Source organism: Hipposideros armiger, unplaced genomic scaffold (genome assembly GCF_001890085.2).
Source record: "Hipposideros armiger isolate ML-2016 unplaced genomic scaffold, ASM189008v1 scaffold_37, whole genome shotgun sequence".
Classification (NCBI taxonomy): Eukaryota; Metazoa; Chordata; class Mammalia; order Chiroptera; family Hipposideridae; genus Hipposideros; species Hipposideros armiger.
In genome coordinates, this window is record NW_017731387.1 from 4562157 (window position 1) to 4585112 (window position 22956).

Genomic DNA, 22956 nt, shown 5'->3' on the forward strand with positions numbered 1-22956 from the left:
TGCCCTCCTGCGCGCCGCTCGCTCGCCGGCTCCGCTGGGCTCGGTCTGCGCGCTGGGCGGCAGCGCCGAGGACTTGCCCTTACATGTCCCGCCGCCGCCTCCCGCGCGGCGCATTCCTGCCCCGCCAGCCCGCCCCCCCGCGCCGCGCGCCCGCCCAGGCAGAGCCCCGGAGGCGGAGCCGGCCGGGGGCGCCGGCGGGAGGGCTGGTGCCGGGAGGGCACCGCTTACCCAGCGGCGCCGGCCTTCGGGCCTCCGTCCGCCGCTTCTCGGAACCTCACTGCTCCAGGCCTTGGCCGCTGCGGGAGGTGGTGGAACAGGAGGAGGGGGTGGCTGCCCGGGACGGGCGTGGGCCGGTGCCGCGGCCTCGGTCTCGCAGTGGCACCGGTTGGGACTTGCATGGTGGGCGCCAGGCAGCTGCTGGATGCTTCCGGACCGCGGGGGGCCTGGCCCCCCAGCCTCTGCCCCCTGACCTAGCTCGGCCAGCTCCCCCCTGGCGCTGTGCAGTCAGGAAAATGGGGAACATCCTGGGGTTGGAGTGGGGGCAGTGGGAACGCAGCCGACGTTGGGTTCCTCCCCTAGGGGCAGATTTCTCCGTAAGGGCCCTGGGGAGGCTGCCCACCGCTGCCTGCTGGCCCGATGGGCTTACCCCTTCTCCCACCCACATCCCCAGCTAGAGGAGGACACGCAGAAGCAGCCAATGTGAACAGAGGAGAGGAACCTGGAGGCCACTTGGTGGAGAAGGGTCCCCATCATGTCCTAGAGATGTCACTGCCTGCAGTCCGCTCCACCACACGCACTAGGAGGGCCCATGGCTCAGCCGATGTGGCCCCAGGCCTGGTGGAGTGTCCCCAGGCGTGATGCTCCCCCTCCTGAGAGAACGGACGTTTTCCTGGACTGAGTTGCAGGAACGTGGACGAAGCGGCGGAGGCCTTCCCCCCTCTTCTCGGAAAGAGTGTTGTGTGAAGACGTGAGCTTTGCCGAGTTGGGTTCAGACCTCCGCTCTCCCCGGCCCCCACCCCGACCGCTGTGTCCTGCCCACTGTGGGCAGCTTCACTGTCCTGAAGTCTCCTCATCCGTCATACGGGAGGATGACTTTATTCTTATCTCATGGCTCCTGATGGGTAAGTTAGACACTGTTTGTGGAAGGCCAGAGAGGCAGGGCTTGGCCACTCAGAGCCTCGACAAACATGGTTCCTGCCCTCCCCCCACCCCTACTGCCTCTAGAGGACGATGGGGACCCAGGCCGGGCGCTGCAAGATGGCGACTGTGCCCACCAGGCCCACCAGGCCTGGTCCTCCAGGCCCTCTCTGTCTTAAGGGGTCTCTGGTCGCTGACGTGTTAATAGCAGATGATTATGGGACTAATGTGATAATGGCAGCAGGAAAGCCTCTTTGTGCCCACCCCCAGCGCTCCCGCCTTCCTGCCCAGTGTGGCGGGGTGCCCTCCCCTGCAGCACCCAACCCAGGAGGTGTAGGGACACCTGTCAGTGTCCCATCCACAGTTCTTCAGCCCGCGAGCTGCGGGAACATCCCCCACATACAAGGGACAGCTGACTCCCTAACCCCCTCTGGGAGAGAGAGCAGGCAGCCAAGACAGGTGTCCCTTGAGGCCCAGAGGGCGGCAGTGCCCAAGCCCCAACTTAGGGACCCCCAGCGTTGCCCTTTGTGGCTCCTCTCTCTAGCTGCACACCTGCCCCATCCCTCCATGCGGCCTCCTGAGTGCCCCAGCCTCAGGGCACAGTCCCGCTACCACCCAGAGCTCTGTCACCGAGGGGCCAGGGCCCTAAGCCAGGCTGTGCTCCTGCTGGCCCATCTCTGTCCCTTCCTGCTGCCCTCCCCCTGGCCGGGGACTCTTGATGTTCCCTCCAGCTCCAGGTTCATTCGCGGTCATGCGGGCTTTGAAAGGTCACGCGGACTTTGAAAGGTCACAGAGCCCGCTCGCAGCTGTCTGAGTCCCCTGATGGATAGGCATTATTATCTTACTGAGGAGAAAAATGAGCCTCAGAGAGGTCAAGCCACCTGGAAGGGGTCACGCAGCTTTGTAAATGGCAACGCTGGGACAGGAGCGTGGAGTGGCTGAGGCCGCTCAGCTTCTGTGGGTGACACCACGCACACCTAAGCACCGACAGCACATGTCCCCAGCGGCTGTGGAGGGAGGTCCTTGGAACCTGGGAGTCCTGCACTCCATTCTCATGACCTCCGGGGACTAGGGCGGCTGACTCATTTCTAAATCATTCCCCAGGACTGGCGTCTTGCTGGGCAGCCCCACCTGGGAGAGGCTCGGGCCCCGGTGGATTTCTTACTCGGGCCTTTAGAAGGATCAAGACACCTTGGAGAGCCAGGGGGAGCCGTGCACTGGACATGTCTAGCTAGGTCTGAGCCGTCCCGCGTGTGCAGCAGGGAGCGTGGGCCCACACCAGGGGCTGGAAAGGAAGGTGGGCGTAAGGGGGAGAGGCACAAGTCATGCAGCTTATGATACATCCCACTGCAAATTCTGTTTAGTGGTCATTCGTTGTTAGACGCCATCTGTAGAAAAAGCATTGAGGAGAGCCTGACTTACAAAATAGAACGGCAAAACTTTTTAAATGGCAGAAAGATGATGTCACTCTTTTGCTTGCAATCCACCAGAGCCTTCTCATCTCTCCCTGAGTAAAGCCCGTCAGTGATGCTGCCCTCAGCCCTACAAGGCCTGCCCACCTACGAGGCCTGTCTTACTCTCTGACCCCACTGCCTGTCGCCTCACGTCCAGGCAACCTGGGTCTGACTCCCAGTGGGGAGGCGGTGTGTGCGGTGCACCAGTGCTTCTCAGACTGAACCGTGCAGACAGGTAGCCTGGGGAGCTTGTAAATGCAGTTTCTGATTCAGGAGGTCTGGGGTGGAGCCTGAGATTCTGCATTTCTAGAAGCTTCCGTGAAACACTGGTACTATTAGAACATGGAACACACTTTAAGTAGCAAGGGTCTCAAAGTGGGCCCCCGGCAGCAGCGCCCCGGGGCTGTGTTAGAAAAGCACATTCTAAGCTCCACCCCAGCCCTGCCAAGTCAGAAACTGGGCTCGGGGCCCAGCGACCTGGGTTTTCAGGGAGCCCACCAGCTGGTGCAGAGGAAGGTGAGGGCGCTGGTCTTACATCCCCAGCCCTGTGACACCTTAAACAGGTCCCTCCCTGTCTCTGACCTCAGTACCCTTGTCCTTAAAATGAAACCTCCCTGGCCTGTCTTATATTTGCGAGAAAGCCTGGCTGGTGTAGGGGCTAAGGAACAGCCATATCGTGGGCCCCCCTTTGGGTGTGACAAGAGGAGCCTGACCCACGTTCCCAGGTCCATGCAGTCAGGTGGCCCCTCCTCACCTGGCCAGGTCAGAAACCAGGCCCGCTTCCAGCCCAGCTCCCCCTCCCTTCTGGGCTTCTGCCCGTACCCTCCAGTCCACGGTCCCCCCCTGCCCTCCTCTCCATGGGGGACCCCTGCAGCTGACCTCTCCCTCAGCGGGGTCCCCCTGACCCTTGGCCTTTGATGTGGGGCCCTCTGTTCCAGGGCTGTGGGGTTTCCTGGGATCTCTGTTTCTCTCAAGGGAAGCAGAAGAAGAAACGGATCAAGGCTTCACGTCTCAGGATCGGGGTTTTACGGGCACCATTGCAACAGACCTCAGCGGAGCGGCACTCTGCCGCCGACCGGCCTAGGCTTGCTCATGGGCCTGGCGTTCCCAGTGGAAATTCCCTCCCACGCTCTGCTCTCTAATCGCTTTCCAGCCCAATAACTTTCCTGATTCACCAGGGATCCCTTTGGTCTTGAGAGTGCCCAATGCCCCCTCTCCGATGGGGCTGAGTCTGGGCTTGAAGACATTTGATCTCAGCTTGGGTCTGGCAGAGACCGGACTTGTGGGCTGTAGATTCAGGCTGAGGCCTGTGGAATTTTCCTTTTTCCCATGTCATGCTGGCATCTGGGCGTCCATGTCGTAGGAGCAAAGGGGCCACCCGGGAATGACCCTTGTCCTTGAGGACACTGGGCCGAGGGGCAAGGACATCCGAAGAAGACTGGCTGACACCCAGGAAACTAGTGGCCGTAACCAACCTGCCAGTAATAGCTGTGCAAACCCGGACACAGGTGCGAGTGAGGTGTTCTGTGAGCCAGGCTTGGGGTGAGGCACTGGGGACATACCTGTAGCCTTTCAGTAGAGGCTGGCAAAAACCAGGGGGCGGTGGTGTTCCCATCCTCGGGGAGCATTAGCTCTGTGACAGGCCACGACCATGAGTTTGCAGAAACATGGACGCCCGGTCCTGGACGCAGTAGCAAAGGTGACAGCTTGCATCACAGCGCGTAAGAGTGCATGCTAGTCAGTTGAGGGTAGGTTATGCTCCACCAACAAACCCCAAATCTCAAAGGCCGGACCCAGCAGAGGTTATCCACTCACCCACACATCCTGCATGCTGGCAGGGGAGGTTCCGCTCACGGATCCGGGCCCACAGACCAACTGTAAATGGGTACAGAACAGTGCCTACCTCACGGGGTGACTGAGACTGGGTAAGTTCATACATTTTAGGTCTTCAGTTATGGCAACGACACATGGTAAATGCACAGGACGAGTGAACGATACTCTCAGTTGTGGGGAATGACTTACACAGCGGCTCTTAAAGATTTCTGCCCGCAAGTGACACTTCCCATCTTAATTCAGAGGCCAGAGTGAGCACGTGGCCACATCTCACTTCAAGAGATGCAGAGAAGTGTCACCCTACACGTGCCCAGAAGATGGGGCTGGAGTGTATGTGTGACCAGCTCTGCAGCACTAGCAGTGTGGCTGCCAGGGGACCGGGAGCCCCCTCAGCCCAGGACCAAGCTCATGAACCCTCGGGGCGTCAGGCCAAGGTCAGTGGAGTGGAAATGTGAAGACTCAGGGGCAGGTGCTTCACAAAAGGCACCAGGGCTTGTCCAGGCAGGAGAGACCACGAAGGGCTGGCTGTATTCAGACAGCCCGCTTCCGGAATTTTCCTGGCCTTTGGGGCGAATCTTCCCAGGCCCATAAACTCAGAACGAGAGAGGCGGGCGGGTCCCCAGAGCCTGGCTGCGCCCGTGCGGTCAGGGTCACAGCATCAGCACCACCTTCCCCTGGGAGCTAGCGGCACAGGCCGGGTCTCAGGCCCCACCCCAAGCGCCTGCATGGGATCTGCATTTTAACAAGGTGCCTGGGAGGGAGGTTCCCGCACATCACCGCCTGAGAAGCACTCCTCCAGCGGCGACTGAGGCCAACATCTTCACTTCATACAGGAGACGCTGACACCCAGAGGGGAGGAGGCGGGCCCGGAGCCACACAGCTGGTTCCAACCTTGGCTCCGCAGACTGCCAGTGACGTTGACTAAGTCACCTAAAAATGCACTGGATCTCAGTTCCCTCTTCCGCGATCAAGGGATCATCATAGGACCACTTCACAGGGCTGAGGTAGGAATCAAATAAGACAACGTGTAGACCGGTGCCTGCACACAGTGTGTGCTCAAAGAATGTTAGCTACTGCAGTGGTCCTAGCTCACCGTTCTTCCTCCGGGGCGTCTGCCCCTTCCACAGAATTTCGGTGCCTTCTTCAGGGATGGATTGCTCCCACACGTAATAGCAGCTAAACCCCCACTCTCCCTCCTCCGAGCTCCCGCCTCCATCTGGCTCCTCGGGTCTCGGTCCATCCTCGGCCCTCAGGTGATGCAAACAGGTTGCTAGGGCTCTTGGAGAGGGGACGAGTCCTGAATTGGGGGCTTGGCCGGCCTCCCACCAGGAGGTCAGCTCTCCTCCATCGCTCTTCCCCTCAGCGCAGAGCAGGGCCACGCCCGCCAACTCTGGGAGCGCCCTGGGTCCCCAGCTCAGAGACCTGAGAAAAGAAATGCTTGAATGGACACTAAGAGCCTTCAGCCTTCCTGTGGGTCGGTTGCACGGTGCGCCGTGCGGCAGGTCCGGTTAGCGGCAAACCCGGCGCGCGGGGAGGGGCGCACGGGGCGCCGTCTCGCGCTCCGACCCACAGCGCCACCTGGTGCCTCCGGCGAAGCGGACCCTCCCTGCACGGCGCCACCGCCCCGGCTGCCCCTCCCTGCCCTCAGGGCGCTTCCTGGCCGGTGCCCTTGCCTTGCTGACCTCTGCCTTTATCCCGGTTTCACCCCTCCCCGCCACGGGGCTGCTCTGAAAGACGGGTGGTCCCGAGGTTCATAGCTCGGGCAGGACAGGCAGGCAACGGCCTTGGGCTGGGCTGCAGAGGCCCGCCCCAGCAGCCAGCAGAGGGCAGCCTGTCCCCAATTTTGGGCCCGAAACTCCCATCCCGGCCCCTCCCGCAGCGGGATGATCCCGCGGTGTGTGGACCCACCATCCATCGCCCCTCCTCCCCGTGCACAGTCCCTTCCTGGAGACCCCGCGCGCGCTGGCCAGGGCCCGGGCTGGACCTCGAGAGGTTATCCAGGTGAAGGCGCCCTTGCTCCACCGGGGACTCACCGGTGGTGCTGTGGGGCCGGGGTGCCCGGCAGGCGCCCTTGCATCCCTCCCCTTCTGCTCGGCCAGCGGTCCTCACCTGGGCGGCACGGTCCTCTGAACTGCCGCGGCCGTTACCTGTCACCGTGCGCTTTCCTCTTGGTCCTGTGCACATTTGGGTCCCATTCCCCGTGTCAAGAAGTGGGCGTCGCCAAGGCCACGGGTGGATCCGGTTATCCGGGCATTACACTCACAAGGCTTGTTGTTAAAACGCCTGCTTGCTGTACCTCGTCTTGTCAGTTCACAGCGAGGACAGAGAAGCCCCGCCCCAAACATCAGACAGGACCCCAAAGAGGAAGCCACCCCTCAGAGGAGCTCATTTACAAAGAACTGAGCCTTCCATGGGTGTGGCTGTGGGGGCTGCCATAGCCTGAATGTCTGTGTCCCCCCAAATTCATGTTGAAATCCTGACCCCTGGGGTTAGGAGGTGGGGTCTTTGGAGGCGACTAGGTCATGGGGATAGAGACCTTATAAATGGCATCAGTGTTCTTACAAAAGGGACCCCTGGGAGCTCCCTGGAGGTCGCAGTGAGAAGACCACCAGGACGTGGACCCTAACCTCACCCCGAATCTGTGGGGGCCTTGGACCTTGGACTTCCAGCCTCCAGAACTGTGGGAAATAGATGTGTTGTTTACAGGCCACCAGCCTGTAGTATTTTGTTGTCGAAACCGGCAGGGACCAAGGCAGGTCCCTAAGAGCAAAAGCCGGAGGGGGTAGGGAGGCCCCTGAAGCCACGCCCCCACCCCACCCCCACCCCACCCCTGGGCAGAAGGGAGATGTCTGGATTCCACAGGAAAGTTTCTTTGGCTGAGTTTCCCTCTCATGCTGGGGCTTTCCAAGCCGGGAGAAGTTCCAAGCAGTTTGGGGGCCTTGCTGAGCCCCTCAAATTCCAGTCCACAGAGTTCTACGCCCCGATTGGGGTGGAGGCTGGGCAGCAGGGTTTGGCTGGTCAGGCCTCTCCCGGCAGTGGGGCGCAGTTACATCTGGTGCTGGAGAAAAGCGGGAACAAACCACCTTATTCCTACAGAGCTCCCAGCTACGGCGAGGGGCAGTGACCAGACCAGACACCACAGCTCTGTCCTAACAGCTTTATTGGCCAGATGAGGGATCAGCTTGAACGCAGCCCGTGTCTGCAGCCCTTCCAGGCGATGGCTCCGTCGTGTTCTTCCTGACACTGGGGGCGGTGAGGCCGCCCCTCCCCTTGCTCCTGACCTGGAAGGGATGGGGGTGATGTGGCCAGAGAAGGTCCCTGGGGAAGGCGGGGTGGAAGGCCAAGGCCCCACGTGGGCGGAGGGGAGGGGTGTCCAGAGCAGACAGAAGCTGGGTCTCCCTCCACATCTGGGTGGCGAGCAGGCGTGGCAGGGGCAGGGAGCGGCCTGGGCTGTGTGGGGGCAGGGGAGGAGCTGTCGGCGCAGCCTCAGGACCCCGGGCTAGGGGCAGAGCTACCTACCCTCCGATTTGGGCTCCTGACGAATGGGGGTATATGTTAGGGGTGTTTCACTAGGGCCCCCCATCAAACAGGGAACTCGGTGCTGGGAGGTCAGACCACATTCTGACTTTGGGGTTCTCAGACCTGGGTTCTCAGTTCCCCACAGCCTCCAAGGCGAGATGCTGGCTCCTACAGCCCACGACCCTGTCTGCATGCCTCTCCACCCCCCCCCACCCCCGAGCTGGGACTCCCCAGGCCTGTCCTGAGGGACACCGAGAAGCCCACCCTCTTTCCCGCAGAGGAGTCTTTGGGGTCCGGTAAACCACAGCCTCCCTGGCCCACCTTGGCCCTACCTCCCTCGAAATGTGGGCTCAAAGTCTTGGCCAGTGACGGTGGACACAGCCTAGGAGGCTAAGGGCAGCGGTCGGTGGGGCAGGGGTGGGGAGAGGACCGTCCCATCGAGACCAAAACCACGGAGGCTCCTGCTGGTGGCGGCGGCAGGCCCCAGGCAGGGGGAGCCCCTGAGAGGAGTGGGGCCTCAGGCAGACCCCCAAACCAAAAGGGGTCAGACACCAAGTCCCAGTCACTAGTGACATATGGCAGGTTGAGAGGAGTCCTGGAGGTCGCCGAAGCTGCCGGGAAGGGGGTGGCGAAGAGGGCACAGCGGTGGGCAGGTGTGGCTGGTGGCGGCGACCTCACTCAGAGTGGACCAAGGCCCCTGCTCCTTGCCCGAAGCCAAAGCCCTTGGGCCCAAAGTTTTTAGCGTAGCATCCTGCAGAGAAGAGAGAAGGGTGAGGACACTCCTGCGCCCCCAGCCACCCCTCCCGGCCCCCACTGAGGACACATCACCCCTAGTGCCTGGCCGGGCCTCAGGAGCAGTAGACACCCCGGTATCCCCACCGCTACAGCATCCCAACCCCAGCAGCAAGGAGTTTGTTGCTTGCCCTGCCCCTGAGATGACAGGAGAAGTGTTATCGCTGCGACAGCCCTGGGCTAGGAGTCAGGAACCACTCTGCCCCACCGCTCAGGTGACACCACCTGACTGACCAGGCGGCTTCCTCCTTCTCAGCTCATCTGCTCCGTGGAATGAAGGGGTGCTACCAGTTCTCTGGAGCTGACCCCCAGGCCAGGATTGGTTTCTACTGAGCAAGGACACAACTGCTTAGCCCCCGGAACCGCCTGGCCCCCGAGTTAGAAGCGAAGTACCCACCTTTGCAGTAAATCTCGCCGTCCTTGTCGGCCAGGGTGGTGGACTCCAGGCCTTTGCCACACTTGGCGCACCGGAAGCAGGACTTATGCCAGGACTGGTGGGAAGGAAAGTGTTAGTGCTGCCACCGGGGGCGGGACAGACGTGGGTTTTCAGGTGGTTCCTGCTGGGGTCTCAAACCCTCTTGAAAACCCAGTGAAAACTGTGGGTCTTCTTCCCAGAAAGACGTTCCCACAGAGCTTTGTGTATAATTGCAGAAAGCTCGTGGTCCCTCTGAAACGCACCCTGGGAGGTCTGTGGTCCCCAATTCTATAGCCATGGACTGCAAGTCCTTAGGAGCTGCCCACAGGCCTTTAACAATCAGTTCCGTCCACGTTGGGGCTGTTACCGCCTGAGTGATCTGAGCTCCGTAAGGGCTGGGAGACACAGGGACAATGGGTGACCCCTTCATGGTGGGCTTTGAAATGAAGGGACGGAGTTACAGCCCAGGGCTCAGACTCCCTGGGCAGAGCTAGGGCCAGATGTGCCAAGTGCTGGAACCCACATCTGAGGGGGGGTGTCACTGGCCCGTCCCCTCCCCTTTCCCCAGGACAGCTGGCAGCCACCTTACCTTCCCAGCACCGATCACTTTCTCAGCAGCATAGACTGCCTGGCTGCATCGGGGGCAGCGCTCGGAGCCACCGATCTTCTGGGCAAACTTGGACGCGTTGGGGTTGGTAGTGGGCCTGTGGCCAGGGGCCCTGCACGGGGCGGGACAGGCGGTGAGAGTGGGCACAACCCCGACTCCATCTCTCCCAGCCACCCACAAGGCCAGGGCCAGCAGGGCCTCTAAGGTCGTGCCCCATTTCACAGATGGACAAACCAAGGCTCAGCACAATGTTATCTTCCTTGAAACGTCCCACTTCCCTCCTCAGTCACCTAGTTAAGATGTCGGGATCACGTAACAGCTCATTTGCTAAGAATCGCCTTCCGCTGCCCCCCATTCCCACAGTCTATTACCAGATTCTTTCCGGGAGAAATCTGCTGATAAATAATTTCCACGGGGCCATGACCTTGGCAGAAATGTGGTAACTCATGCATCATTTCCACCCATCCCCCCGGGCCAAGGAACAGGCCAGGCTGACTGCTGACAGCCGCTGTTTACAGCAGGCCAGAGGTCAGTGGGTGCTGGGGACCTAGTGACACCCTATAGCATTTCCAGAGAAGGGACATGACTTCCTGCAGCAGGAGTGACAGTCGGCAGAGAGGCTGGTCTGGCTCAGACACCCACTGGCTGTGGGACCCCTGGCAAGTGGCTGACACTGGGCTGTTTTCCTATCTATGGAAGTAGCAGAGTGGACCCAGTCTTTCTGGGGGCCTCTCAGCTCTGACCCCTCCACGTAGGGAGGCCCTGGCCTGCTTGATTCCCGGGTAGACCCCGGCTCCTCCGAGGGCCTGACACTTAGTGGGTGCGCAGTGAGGACCACAGGGGGTGCTCAGAGCCCTGGGGGGCCCTTGTACTCACTCCTCGTGCCTGATGCCCAGCGACTCCCCCTTGTCCGTGCTGAGTGTGCCTGCGCCCTGCCCGTAGCCGTAGCCCTTGGGCCCATACTTCTTGCCATAGCAGGACCTGCAGTAAATTTCCTCGCCGTGCACGGCCACCGTGGTGCTGTCCAGGTTTTTCTTGCAGACCACTGTTGGGGGGACACGAGCTCCGTGAGTGGGCATGCCAGGAGTGAGCCCCTGCCACCGACACTCGTCCAACCTGCACTCTGCCCTTTCGGGAGAAGCCTGGAGGGAGGCTAGCATGGCATGGAGCTGGGAGGAGACAGGGGAGGGCGTGCACACCGGAACGCGAGGAATGCCGGCCCCCGCCACCTCTCCGGGGACCCCATGCGCCATCCTCAGTCCCCAGCTGCAGGGCACCCCAGGGCCCGAACGAGCAACAGCGTGGGCTGACCCTGGGCTGCAGGAAGCCCGTGAGGGCCGCCTTCCCTCTGCCCTTGACAAAGAGCCCACATGTCTCGACAGGAGGGGAGAAAAAAAGACAGGAAGGAAGGAAGAGAAAGGCGGAGTTTCCCTGTCTCCAGGAGTGGGGTCCAAGAGGGACAATCGATGCATACTGGGAGGCGTGCCGTGATGCGCCCACAAGAAGCGCTCAGCACGTACTGAGCGCCAGCACGGTGTGCTTTGAAATGAGACGCAGGTCATGCTAGTCCCGGCAGCATTCGAAGTTTTCCGTCTCAGCGACCACGGGGCCCCGGGAGGAACCGAGGTCAGACCCTGGGAAGGCTGTCCTGACTCGCGGGGAAGAGACGGAAATGGGGCAGCTGTGGAAAGCCCGTGGGCCTCGGTATCACCCTGCTCATCCCCCGGGGAGCTCGCCCAGCCACCCGAGTAAAAGACAGCTCTGAGCCCAGAGTCTAATCCCAGCTCCGCCCTCGCCAGCTGTGTGACCTCGGGCAAGTTGTCACTATCTGCATTTACGAGTGACACTGAGGCTAGAGAGGCAAAACATCTACCCCAAAAGGCAGCCGTGAAAAGGAAACTCGCTCTTACTTATGACTACCTGCGCACACAATAGGTGCCTAATAAGTGCTGAGCGCTCCTGTTAGCACTAGAGGAAGTCAGTGCCACGGGGCTGGGCAGGCTTTGGGGACTCAGCTTCACACGATGTCCTGTAGTTAACCCGGGGACTCAGTGTGCCCCATGGACTGTATCCTCAAACCCGAGTTTCTGAAGATGCAAACTGCTGGGGCGGCGCTGCTTCCGGTCTCCCTCCCGACATGCTCTCAGCTCAGCTCCTTGCAGCTGGCTGCCGTCCTGCCTTTAAAGGGTCAGCTCCTCTCACACTCCGAGCCCCACGCTGGAGACTTCAGACTAAATAAGGCCCCTCGTGTGCTGCCCTTGAGAACCCCACCTCATTCCTGCACTCCGGGCAGCCCAAATACGGAGCTTCCCACCGCCTCCCCAGGGCTTGGCTCCGAGGACGGAGGGAGAAGGAACAGCAGGCCAAGGCCTCCAACATTCCCTTGTAGGGTGGAAAGTCGGGAGTTGGCCTGGAATTGCTTCCTGTAAGGCCCAGGCTGCACTGGAATTCCAAGACCAGGGAAGGCAGAAAGCAGAGGCAGCATGGCTGGGGCACAGGGGTTCCTTCTGGATGGGGCCCCCAGCAGGAGCCCCAGGAGCTCAGCCAGGGGGGACACCAGGCCCTACAAGCTGGGCCTCTCCAGATGGCTCCCCGCTGTGCCAGCTGAGCCCGCCCTCCAGACCCCAGGTCAAAGCCCCCACTGGTCTCTGCCGCCCCTTGTTCCCAGAAAGCCCTGGCCACCCCACCGTGGGCACCTCCCACACCCTCCCTGGCCCTCTGCCCCCCACCTCCCTCAGGCGACGTGGTCTGGTCACCTGCGGGCTCCACCGAAGACTAAATTCAGGGGAATTTTTTCTTACATAAATTTCTACCAAATAATGTTATGCCAATAAAGAGAGCTATGGGTTCGCTATGCGGGCACGACTGCACTGATCTGTTAATTAAATTAGCATTGATTGTACTTCCGGACGCCACCTGGCTGGGCGAGGCCTCGTGATGCTGTTTGGAATCGCAGAAAAGCGCAGCCCCAGGTATGGGGTCAGCCCCACACCCCACCCCGAGACACAGACTGGTTCTCTCTGCTTCCTGAAGAAAACCAAGGCCCACAAAGAAGTTCAGGCTCCTAGGACTGGCCAGAAGCTGGGCTGGGCAAGGGCCCCGCACGACGTGGCTGTGTCTGCGGCCCGGGCCCCTTTTGGACAGGCCAAGTGTGGGACCAGGGGAAAACTGACAGCAAGCTTCACCCCTCGGGCAAGGAGACACTGGTGTCCGAGGGCTTATGGGCTCCTGGGGGCCCCAGGAGGGGGCTGGTCACAGTTCAGAGAGGGGCATTAGCCTCAGCCTGGGCAGGTCCCCAGCCGAGGGCTGAGCTCTCCTGCCTGCTAATGGGAACTGGCCGTTCCCACTGAGACCACAGGGGTGGGCGGCCAGCCCTCTCCATCCCTGATCCCAGGCCCAGGCCATTCTCAAGGCCTCATCTGTGGCATCAGCCTGTCTACCTGTCTGTCCCAGACCCAGAAAGGGGATATAGGTGCCAAGCTGAGCTGGGTCCAGAGCCAAGGACTATCCGGACTGGTCAGAGGGGCTTCTGGGGACACACTCGGACCCGGCCTGCAGGGGTCTACGGCCCTTAACTGTCCCTCTTCTTTAGGAGGGAAAGTCCTTTGATTCTGTGGGTTGTTCTGAACTCTTGCACTCAAGCTGGACATTTTGCCCTGAACAAGAGAAGTCGCAGCCCTTCCATTCTAAACAACCTACTAAGTGCGCGGTGCCATTCTGGGCGCTAGGAAGAAACCTGGAGCTGCCTCAGACTGCAGGGGCCTCCTGGAGCAGTGCTGGGAGACCCCAGACACAAGACTGTCCCCTGTGGCTGCTGGTGTCACATCACCCCCTCCCAGCCCTGCTCCCAGCCTGACTTTCTACAACTGTTTCTAATACTCAACACCCTCTCACACCCTGTTCCTTCCTTCCTCTGCCACCCCCTGAATTCCTGACTCCCCTCAACCGCCTGTGCTGACAGCCACTCCCCGACAAGCAGGACTGCAGGCAGGGCGCCCCTCGGCCACTTCTAGTCGGTGATTAAGCAACATTTCAGAGCAGAGAGGCCCTAAGGGGGCCTGGCCAATGCCAAGCCCTTAATTCCCTCTGAAAAAATAAACCGCTTAAAAATTCCTCAGTGCAGTGAACTGCTGATAACAAGACGCTGCTGTTTGTGGGTCCTCTGAGGGCTGGAGGCCAGAACGCAGTCAGGCCCCATTCATCAGACACAGCCGGCGGGTGGGCAGGACTGGGGCCCTGCGACCCTGAGCTGGACACTCCCGCAGGTCCACCGGTGACCAGGTGGCCTGGGGCCCCTCTGGGTCCTGTTGTCTGCACCCCACATTGCCTGGCACAGAGCAGCCACAGTCTCTCCCAGGTTTGCTTCACGTGATGGACGAGACCCCATTTCCTGGGCCTGCCAGGCAGCCGGGTCTTCAGCCCCTGTGAGGTCTCTTTGCATCACACCATCCTGCCTGTGTGTGTGTGTCCCGTGTCCGGGGAGTGTCTATCATTTATGGAACACTCACAATGGCTTTCAGTGCAGTATTTCTCTTTCATTTTAATTCTCACAGCCACCCCGCGAAGTAAGTACTATTATCTCCTGTTAGAACGAGAAAACTCCCCCAGAGAGAAATAGACTACCTCGTCCATCAGCACACAGATAATAAAACGGAATCAGATGCACCCGGACAGACCGGACGGGCCCTGGAACCCAGCTTTACTCGGGGTCCCAACACCCCCACTCTGCCTGCCCTCAGGGAAAATGCCTGTGAATGCCTCTTGTAACTAGATCCCCTGCTCTGACCACAGTGAACCTAGGAGAGGCCTCCCCACGTCGCCGCCACTTCCTGGGTGCTCCGAGAACACCCCGGCCTGGGCACCAGCCATGTTCCTGGGCAGCCTGCCCTCTCCGGCTGCTTGGAGTCTGTCGCCCGGTTTCCAGGCTGCGACTGGAGCCGGTCTTGCTCCAGGCTTTCGGGAGTGGATGTCAAAGGCTTTGGCTCCTCGTCCCCTTATCCCAGGCTGTGGGAGCGGAAGGGACGTGAGAGAAGTGAGGGGTGGGGGAAGGGACAGCCAGCTCTTCCCCCAAAGCCGCCTTTTAACCAGGGGTAATTCAGCCTCCCCGGCTGCTGAAACTTTGGGCTAAAAGCGTCTACCGCTTAAGTGGCAGGACTGTGGTGGAGAGAGAAAGAAGAGAAAGCTAAGTGGAAAGTTTTCCTAACCAAGTCTGCACAGCTTGGCGCTTGGCCCCAGGGCCGAGGGCCACCACCCCCACCAGCTCTGGCCGGTTCATCCCCTTTGAAAGCAGCTTCTGCAGGAACAAAGAAGCCCTTAAGTGTTTCCCGCCCCAGCTGCAGCTGCAGCCAAATGTCAAGCTGTTTACATCCCACGGGGCCAGTTCCCCTGGGTGCTGACAGGCCCAGCCTGTGGAGGTGCCCTGCCTGTCTCCATGGCAACCGCAGGGCCCAGCTATACTCACTGCACAGGAAGCAGGGTTTGTGGAAGCTGCTGCCTTCACACTGAACCTCCTCGGCGAAGTACACGGTCTTCTGGCAGACCCCGCATTTCTTGCCTCCTCCCCAGTTTGGCATTCTGAAACTGGACAGAGACGGGTGTTATGGACAGGGCAGCGGGGACGCAGGCTGCCCGGGACGGAAGGCCACAGGCGGGGACTGAGAAGGCCCAGCCCTGGCGGGCACTTCCCCACATCCTCCTCCAACGGCTGCCTGGGGCTCAGCCCGTGGGACCAACAGATAGTCGCCAAGCAGCTGAGCCCTTGTCAGCCCGCCGGCCGCCCGGCAGGACGTAATAAGCGCGAGATACTGACTCCATACGGGAGGCTGAGTAGCGGTAAAACCAACCAGCTGCTACGGCTGCATCTACACGGTCGAGCCTCAGTTGGAGCAAAACCAGCAGACAGGCTTGAATTCATTAAACACAAACGAACTGTGTGAGGTTCACAAGCAGGCAGAGGTCACTTCGATCGGGGATCAGCACAGGGGTGCTTCCTTGTGGGGAAGGGGTGGCCAGGGCCCCCTCCAGCCGAGACTTTCTCCACGCGCAGGGGCCCCTGGACGGGTCCTCATGGGCAGAGGGGGTGGGGAGCCCAGCCACAGGGGCTGCTTGGGAACTTGCTGGCAGTGGACACACTCACTGTTCTTCATCCCAAGGTGCCCACTGTCCCTTCACTGGGGGGCTCCTGAAGGGAGACCCCCACCCATGTGGGATGGCCCAGCCGAGGCGCCCTGGGCAGATTTCCTCCCCAGCAGGTCCCAGGGTCCCACTCCCAGCCCATGTTCCCCTTTCCCTGGGTCCCGCTGGACGTGGGCCCTGAACTCAGTACCTTTGCCCTAAAACTGTTCTTTTGCTGGACGTTTTCATTTTTGCTCCTGGCACCGCCACCCTTCTCTGCCTCACTCAGGAATCTTGTCCCTCCCCCTAGAACGGTGATGAGCCCTTCCCCGTCTCATAGCTTGTCCTGCCCTGTGCACCCCTTTACCTAGCACCCCACCTGCCACTGCATGAGGCCAACTGTCCCCTTTCCAGGTCTGGACCGACGGCTTACGCACATCAAGGACACGCCCCACGGGTAGGGTTTCTCGAACTGCACCTGACTGCTCCGTGCCTTCCTCAGGTACCCCTGGGGCCCGAGCTGATGCCTCATGGTCCCTTCAGCCCCTTTCTGCCCTGAGGGCTCCAGGGGCTGGATGCCTGGTTGAGCAAGGGCTCAGCGCTGCAGACAGATAAGAATGGCAACACGTAAGCACCAGCCATTTCCCCGGCTCAGGGAGGTGCCCCCGTCCTCAGCTCCACGGCACGGCCTGGACACTTAAGCCAACCACAGAGGCCCGTAACCATGGCGACCCATTCCCTGCGAGGGGCTACTTGTGGAGCGGCTGTGAGACGCGCGGGTAGGTCTGCTGGGGAAAATGTGCCCGTTGCCATGAAGTCGCCCAGGTTCTCTTGCACCTTCGCTCTGATGAGGTAACTAGAGGTGTCTACTAGAACTCCTGTAGCTGATGACAGACTGCAGCATGCCTACTACATGCCAGACGGTGTACATCACCCCATTTCATCCTGCCTACCACGTGCCCACGCTCCTCACAGACAGGAGAACAAGGCTCCGCCAGGTCACCCGCTTGCAGTCACTCAGCTAGACGCGCTGGAACTGGCATTACCAATGCACACCAGCCACGCCTGAGTCTTGTCACCCCGGCCGCCATGCTGCCAGCCCACTGTGTTTAAGAGTGCCAGCACACGGTGGCACACAGGACACCCGTGCTCAGCCCTCTCCAGTCCCTGAGCCAGCGGGGCACTCTTCCATGCCCCAGGAAACCCCACGGGAAGAAAGTTCCTCTAACCCGTGGTTGGGAGCCAGTGCCAAGCAGTGTTTTGTTCCCGGACACAAAGGCCCTCTCCCTCTGGGGGACCCACAGCTCCCCACAGGCCTCCCCTTCTGTGTGCTGGCTCCACATCAGGGCTCACATCCAGCAGGGCCCAGGGACCTGCCAGAGAGGAAAGCTGCCCAGGACGCCTCGATGGGGCCATTCCTTTGAGCCTGGCCATGTGGTTGGGGGGTCTCCCTTCAGGAGCCCAGTGAGGGGAGGAAGGCTGTAGCACCTTGTAGGGAAATGAGTGTGTCCACTGCCAGCAAGGTCCCAGGCAGCCCCTGTGGGTGAGCTCCCCAACCCCTCTGCCCATGCGGATCCGTCCAGGGGAAAGTCTCTGCAGGTGCTCTCTTCACCCCACCTCGCCTTTCTGCCCAGCCAGGTTCCCTCTGTCAGGAGGCTGAGCTGCCTACAAGGAAAGCTGCCTCAGTTCTGGGGTGCCGAGGCCTCCTTCTCCACCGCCTCCCCAGTTCTGGGGACAGAGGCCCTGCAAGACACTGAGGACAGCCGTCCCCCAGGTCAGAGTTCAGGGGTGCAGCTCAGTGGTGAGGATGGGGTCTGAGATCACGCCTTCCTGGCTGAAAGGTCATGGGCAAGCTACTTTCCCCTCCGAGCTCCAGCTCGCTTGTCTCTGAGCTGGACGATACAATGACTCAAGCCCTTGTTCTGAAGATTGAAGGGCAACATATGGAAGTGACAGCCCAGTGCCTGGCACGCTCCCCGTGCCCATTTCTGCCCGTCACTACCAGGACTGCCTCCAGGAGCAGCGCAGAGGGCAGGCTCATGCTCACCCCAAATCTCGTGAGAGTCAGGCTGAGGTGACGGGGTCCGTGGAGTCATGTTTCGAGTTTGAGAAACGACCTCAGAAATGGATAACCCTTCGGTGCCCACAGGGGAGTTTCCTGTCATCTAAACGCTGATGTGACCAGCCGATTCATGTCTTTATCTCCCCAGCGGAAAAACCCCATCTCTCCCAGTCCAAAACCTCCTGTTCCCTCGGGCCAAAGAGCGCCCTCTAGGCCCACAGTTCACGTTCCCCCCGCACTCGGTCTGGCAGAGACCTGTCAGGTGTTTGTCTCGCATTACCTGAGCTGTGTGGTATCTGGGCAGGTACCAGGAGGGCTGTCATCCTTTCCAGCCCCACACCCCCGCCTCTGCCTGCCGCCCCCACGGCTGGTCGGGGTTCAGGGCCCATGTCTTGGAGGTGACACCGAAAAGCCTAGGAAATAGACCTCCCCTGAAAGTAACGGTCGCTGGCAGGGGACGAATGGCTGCCGTGGAGACGCAGGCTGGGCCTCAGCTTCCCATATCCCAGTGCGATTTCTTCGGAACCCTCAATATGGCTTACGAACCACCATCCCTCCAGGCCCCGCGGCCCCCCGGCACTGCCAGTCACTCTAGCGCAGCTCCGTCATCTCTGCTAGGAGGGGTCTCTTTTCAAGGCCGTTCCCCCGCGGCCCTAGGGGGACTGCGAGCTGACAAGGGTGGTGCTACCTATGTCTCTTCCTTTTCTGCTGGTGCCCTCGTGCCTGTTACAGCTGCGCTGTCCCACCTTGCAGTTCAGAAATCTGACGGTGAACCAAGGTAGAAACCGGAGTCTGTGATATAAGTATTTCAAGACTATTATTACAGGAAATCCTATATTACAATAGAGTCCCCCAGAGTAATCAGCAGATGGAGTTTCTTTGCTTTTATCGAGAATGATGTCACCTCAGAGGGGTAACAATCGGTGATCCATGCTGGAAAGGTCGGAACGATTTCTCTTTGATTGACGTGTAAAAACAAATGAGTGCTCAGACCTTATGAAAACAGGCTGTTTGCAGCTGACAATTCAGGAAACCCCATCCCGTGCATCCCGCATCCCGGTATAAAGAACTGGGGCACCCTGGACAGGGGGTTTCTGGGTGCTGGCGGGCTGGGCGGTGCTCCAGCTGCGAGCCTTCTGTTTCTTCCTTCTTTGTCGTGTTGAGGATTCACAGGCTGCCTCTGGCCCTTGGGAAGCCCTGGAAATGCCTGTCGGGGAAAGGCTGGCCGCTGACTTGTATTTACACACTTTACCATACATGGGAATCGTTCAGCGCTGACGTCAACAAATTCCTGGGGAGCTGCGTCTAGAGCCCCGTCATCACCATGGCGATTCCTGACAACCGGAAACCCAGGCAAAGGGCTCCTGTCAGTACCCAGGATGGCCTCCCTTCCCCCACCGCAGCCCACTGTGTGTGTGTGTGTGTGTGTGTGTGTGTGTGTACGTGTATGCGCGCGCGTGTGTGTGGCGTGTGTGTGTGTGAGTGTGTGCGTGCGCGTGTGTGTGCGCGTGTGCACACACACGCATGTGTTCCCTCATTTCCTCAATGGGGCTCTTTCCCAGGCTGCTCCTCTGTCCTGCAAACCTGGCTCTGAGATTCACACACGCATCAGACCTGGGGAAAGAGGAAAGCGTACCCACTGGGATATGGGAACCCCCTTTTGGGGTCTCCTCTGTCCCTCCCTGGCCATGCAGCAGAGTGAAAACCTAGGTGGGGAGTTCTCACCCCAATTCTATCCACATCATAGCAAGACCACGTCATCTTTAAATAGTTTATAAACCACTGCAAAGCACCCTGTGACGCTAATGTATTCACAAGTGGCAAGTATTTCCTTAGTGAGTTGGTCTAGAGCAGTGGTTCTTGACCTTTCACAGGGGTCGCCTAAGACCATCGGAAAACACATATTTTCGATGGTCTTAGGAACCGAGACACCACTCCTCTATCCGTCTGCAGGCCCACATGCAGATATGCCCACATACGAGTACCCGGCGACCCCTGTGAAAGGTCGACCCCCAAAGGGGTCGCGACCCACAGATTGAGAACTGCTGGTCTAGAGATAGGAAATGTAGGGGCACAAAGAAAATGGTAAACTGGTGATGGAGGCCAGTTCGGAAGGCGTCTGCCTGTGTTTGAATGGCAACTCCGCAACCCACCAGCTGTGACACCGACAAGTTACTTGTCACCTCTGAGCCTGTTTCTCCCTCTGTAAAGGCGGGTGCATGACTGCTGACCTCCTACTGTCCAACATAACAGGTGAGGGGTTTGGGCCAGTCCCTGGCACACGACAGATGCACACAGCGGCTTACTATTATCTTAAGGAAAGACCGACTCGAATACTTATGAGTTGAGTTTTGTGTCTCTTTAGATATCTGTCAGTTTGCCCGAGTATTGGCACATGGTTGAATTGGAGAAAAAGGTTCTTTTATTCTCATTAGCACCTCAAAGTGTTTACTGCATGACTCTTGAGTCCTCAAGCCAGCCAACCTCCACAATAAGCCAGGCTAGCATACACACTGAAACCTTTAGCAACCTACCAAAAAAGCCTGCCTAACTTGCTTTCCCCACCAGGACAGCCACGGTACATAACACGATGCTTTTTTCTCCTCACCTGGTGCTCAGTACGACTCACATGAAAAACTGGCTAGTGGCTGTTTGCAAGGTTTCTGAGTTCAGCAGCACAACTCAACGAAGAGCCGTACCTCCCCCACTCATCACTCACGGCCAAATATTTACTGATATTTACTGATCGCCAGCCCAGTGTCAACACTACACTCCCAGCCACAGAGGCAGATGTTTACAATTAAATAGAAAACACGGGAGCCAGGAAGGAAGAGGCCAGGGCAGGCCAGAGGCAAAGAAACGGCTGTGGCAGAGCGGGGGGCCTGCCCTTCAGTTTCTCTCCTGCATCCTCCCAGACCCTCTGACTGGGCACTGCTCCCCTCACCCCTCTCGGGCCTAAACCACCCCTTCTGCCCGATAAACTTCCTTCCCGGGCTGACCGTTCTGCCCCATATCCTCCCTGAGGCAAAGGGCCCAGCAATGATGGGATACAGGCTGCCTAAGGGCAGCTGTGGAAGGGCTCTCTGGCGAGAGGTGGCCCTGGGCTCCCAAGCCAGGATGGCTGGACAATCAGAAGACTGCAGCTGAGCCAGAGCAGGGGAGGCTCAGCACCGGTCCCAAACCCCACCTGGGGCAAACTTCCACCTTGCACTCTTAGGTGACAGTGGCAGCCAGCAACTCTGGCCGCCTTGGCTTCTGGGGGTGGGGGGTGGGGTGGGGAGGACAAGGGGAACAGTGGTTGAAGCCTAGTGTGTTCCTGGTCTGTGCACTCCATTCCCGAAGCACTATCCCCAAAAGGGGCTGAGCAAGGAGACATCACCTGTCCAAGGGCACCTTGTATTAAGTGGCAAAGCCAATGTCAGGACTCAGCAAGTCTGCCCTCTAAACCGGCCCTCACCAAGGCTCCAGGCTGCCTCTTCCTGATACACTTAATACCAGAGCCCAGTGGATGTCCTGGGTGCCACTGTCACAGGACCCCAAGGCACAGCCCTCTGCGCTGGGAAGCACCTGTCCATGGGTTCACCCCACAGAGCAGGGGGTGGGTGTCTGGAGCCCAGGCCTCTAGGGAGAGGCCTGAATAGGTCACAACAGCACAGGGACCAGGGGCTCACTGAATATCCTCCCCCGTGGAATAGATAAAACGCCTGCCTAGATGTTGCTTGTTGGGTGACATCGCCAGTTGCTTTAACTGTGCTGGACACCAGCCCCCTTCCTGATCCCCAGCCTACACAACTCCCGCTGTGGGTTCTTTTGGGCTTCCTCATGGTCCCCCACCTAGACCAGGACGCGCGTGGGGGAGGTGACACGCTGCAGCTTCCGTCCAGCTCTTCGGAAGAGTGAAAACAGATGCCCTAGGCCGGGCCACGAGGCCAGATGTCCCCCCACCCCACCCGCGGGCACGCTCTCCCAGGCGGAAGGGCGAGGGAGGGGGTGGCACGGACGCCCTCGTCCCCCTGCCGTGCCATGAGCGTCAGGGGCGCGCAGAATCGCCCATTGTTCTGTTCCGGGACCTGCAGGCGGCGGAGGTGCCAGGCGCGGCGGTTAGGACACGTGGGAGCCCGGCGGGGAAGGACCCAGCGTCTCCCCGAAAGAGCAGCGCCGTGGGGCTGAGGCCACTCCTCCCCACCCCGCGCCCGCAACGCCGCCACTTTTCCTTCCAACTCTCCTGGCAGCTGCCCCGGCCACGGCGGGCGGGAAGGGCCCGGAGGCTCCCGGGGCGCGCGGTGCGGGGGGCGCCCGGGGGGACCGGGGCGCACTCGCGCGGAGCCGGCTCCGGCGGGGGTCGCGCGGCCCGGGGCGCATGCAGCGGATGCGCTCACCTGGCGCACTCACCTGCTGCGGGCTCGGGCGGCGCGGCGGGAAACGCGGTGGAGCGGCGGCCTGGGGTGCCCGCGCGCGCGGTTTTTATTCGGCCGGGAAGGCGGGTCCCGGCCACGCCCACCTGTGGCCTCTGCACACTGCACCACACCAGGCTGACGTCAGGGCGCCGAGCCCCGCGGCGCTGCTCCCCCGGAGCCCCGCGGCGCCCACGGCGGGGCGGGCGCTCAGGCCCCACCTGCCCCTGTGGACCCACTATGAGCTCGGAGCCTCTCAGGGTTTTCCTACCAGCCAGATGGTAAGGTGGGCATGTGCTCTGAGATCCCTGATACACTTGTGCCCCAAGAGAATGGGTGGGGTGGGGTCTCACATTTGCGTGTCCTGGTGGCAAGGTGTATGGGACACTTGGGTGTCGTCCGAGCTCTGAACCTGCTTCTGCCCCTTACTAGCTGAGCCCTCGGCCTAGACACTTAGTCCCTCTTGGGCTTCAGGTCTGCGTCTGTGAGCGGAGTAACCCCCAGGGACGGCTGGTGGATAAAGGGAGAGCCTGTAGCACGTCCGCCTTCAGCAGTGGCCTGCCATATGTTAGATGCTCAGTAAACGCTAACTGCTCCTGCAGCTGTTCCTGTCCCCTCGGCTGTCCCCA

At 60.3% G+C, this 22956-nt stretch overlaps 1 protein-coding gene and 1 long non-coding RNA gene across 8 annotated transcripts; both read right to left on the reverse strand.

Annotated features, from left to right (window-relative positions):
- Positions 1-6: 6 nt before the first annotated feature.
- On the reverse strand, positions 7-7219 carry LOC109380501 (uncharacterized). Of its 5 annotated transcripts, none has more exons than XR_002123511.1 (5): positions 6534-7219; positions 5518-5846; positions 5197-5423; positions 4407-4466; positions 7-4272 (listed from the first exon to the last, which is right to left on the reverse strand). It is a non-coding gene; the product is annotated as an uncharacterized LOC109380501 (long non-coding RNA). The 5 variants fall into 5 exon arrangements; XR_002123510.1 differs by having other exon boundaries at positions 4614-5423; XR_002123509.1 differs by having other exon boundaries at positions 7-2525; positions 4154-4272; positions 4407-5423.
- Positions 7220-7567: 348 nt separating this feature from the next.
- CSRP1 (cysteine and glycine rich protein 1) lies at positions 7568-22407 on the reverse strand. Of its 3 annotated transcripts, none has more exons than XM_019638114.1 (6): positions 22326-22407; positions 15219-15337; positions 10634-10802; positions 9740-9869; positions 9133-9226; positions 7568-8694 (listed from the first exon to the last, which is right to left on the reverse strand). In XM_019638114.1, exons 2-6 carry the CDS (start codon positions 15328-15330, stop codon positions 8618-8620), a joined length of 582 nt encoding a protein of 193 aa, XP_019493659.1. In that variant the 5' UTR covers positions 15331-15337; positions 22326-22407; the 3' UTR covers positions 7568-8617. The 3 variants fall into 3 exon arrangements, with proteins under 3 accessions (XP_019493659.1, XP_019493660.1, XP_019493658.1); XM_019638115.1 differs by having other exon boundaries at positions 22313-22385; XM_019638113.1 differs by lacking the exon at positions 22326-22407 and adding an exon at positions 16309-16452.
- Positions 22408-22956: the final 549 nt, after the last annotated feature.

What these genes read in the sequence shown, in the direction of transcription:
- CSRP1 (XM_019638113.1), bottom strand. Translation starts at nt 16,403, where the DNA reads ATGAGGCATCAGCTCGGGCCCCAGGGGTACCTGAGGAAGGCACGGAGC. An exon ending in CCGTGGGGCGTGTCCTTGAT is followed by an intron (nt 15,338 to 16,308) that starts GTGCGTAAGCCG and finishes GTCTCTGTCCAG; the next exon opens with TTTCAGAATGCCAAACTGGG. An exon ending in CGGCGAGATTTACTGCAAAG is followed by an intron (nt 8,695 to 9,132) that starts GTGGGTACTTCG and finishes TCTTCTCTGCAG; the next exon opens with GATGCTACGCTAAAAACTTT.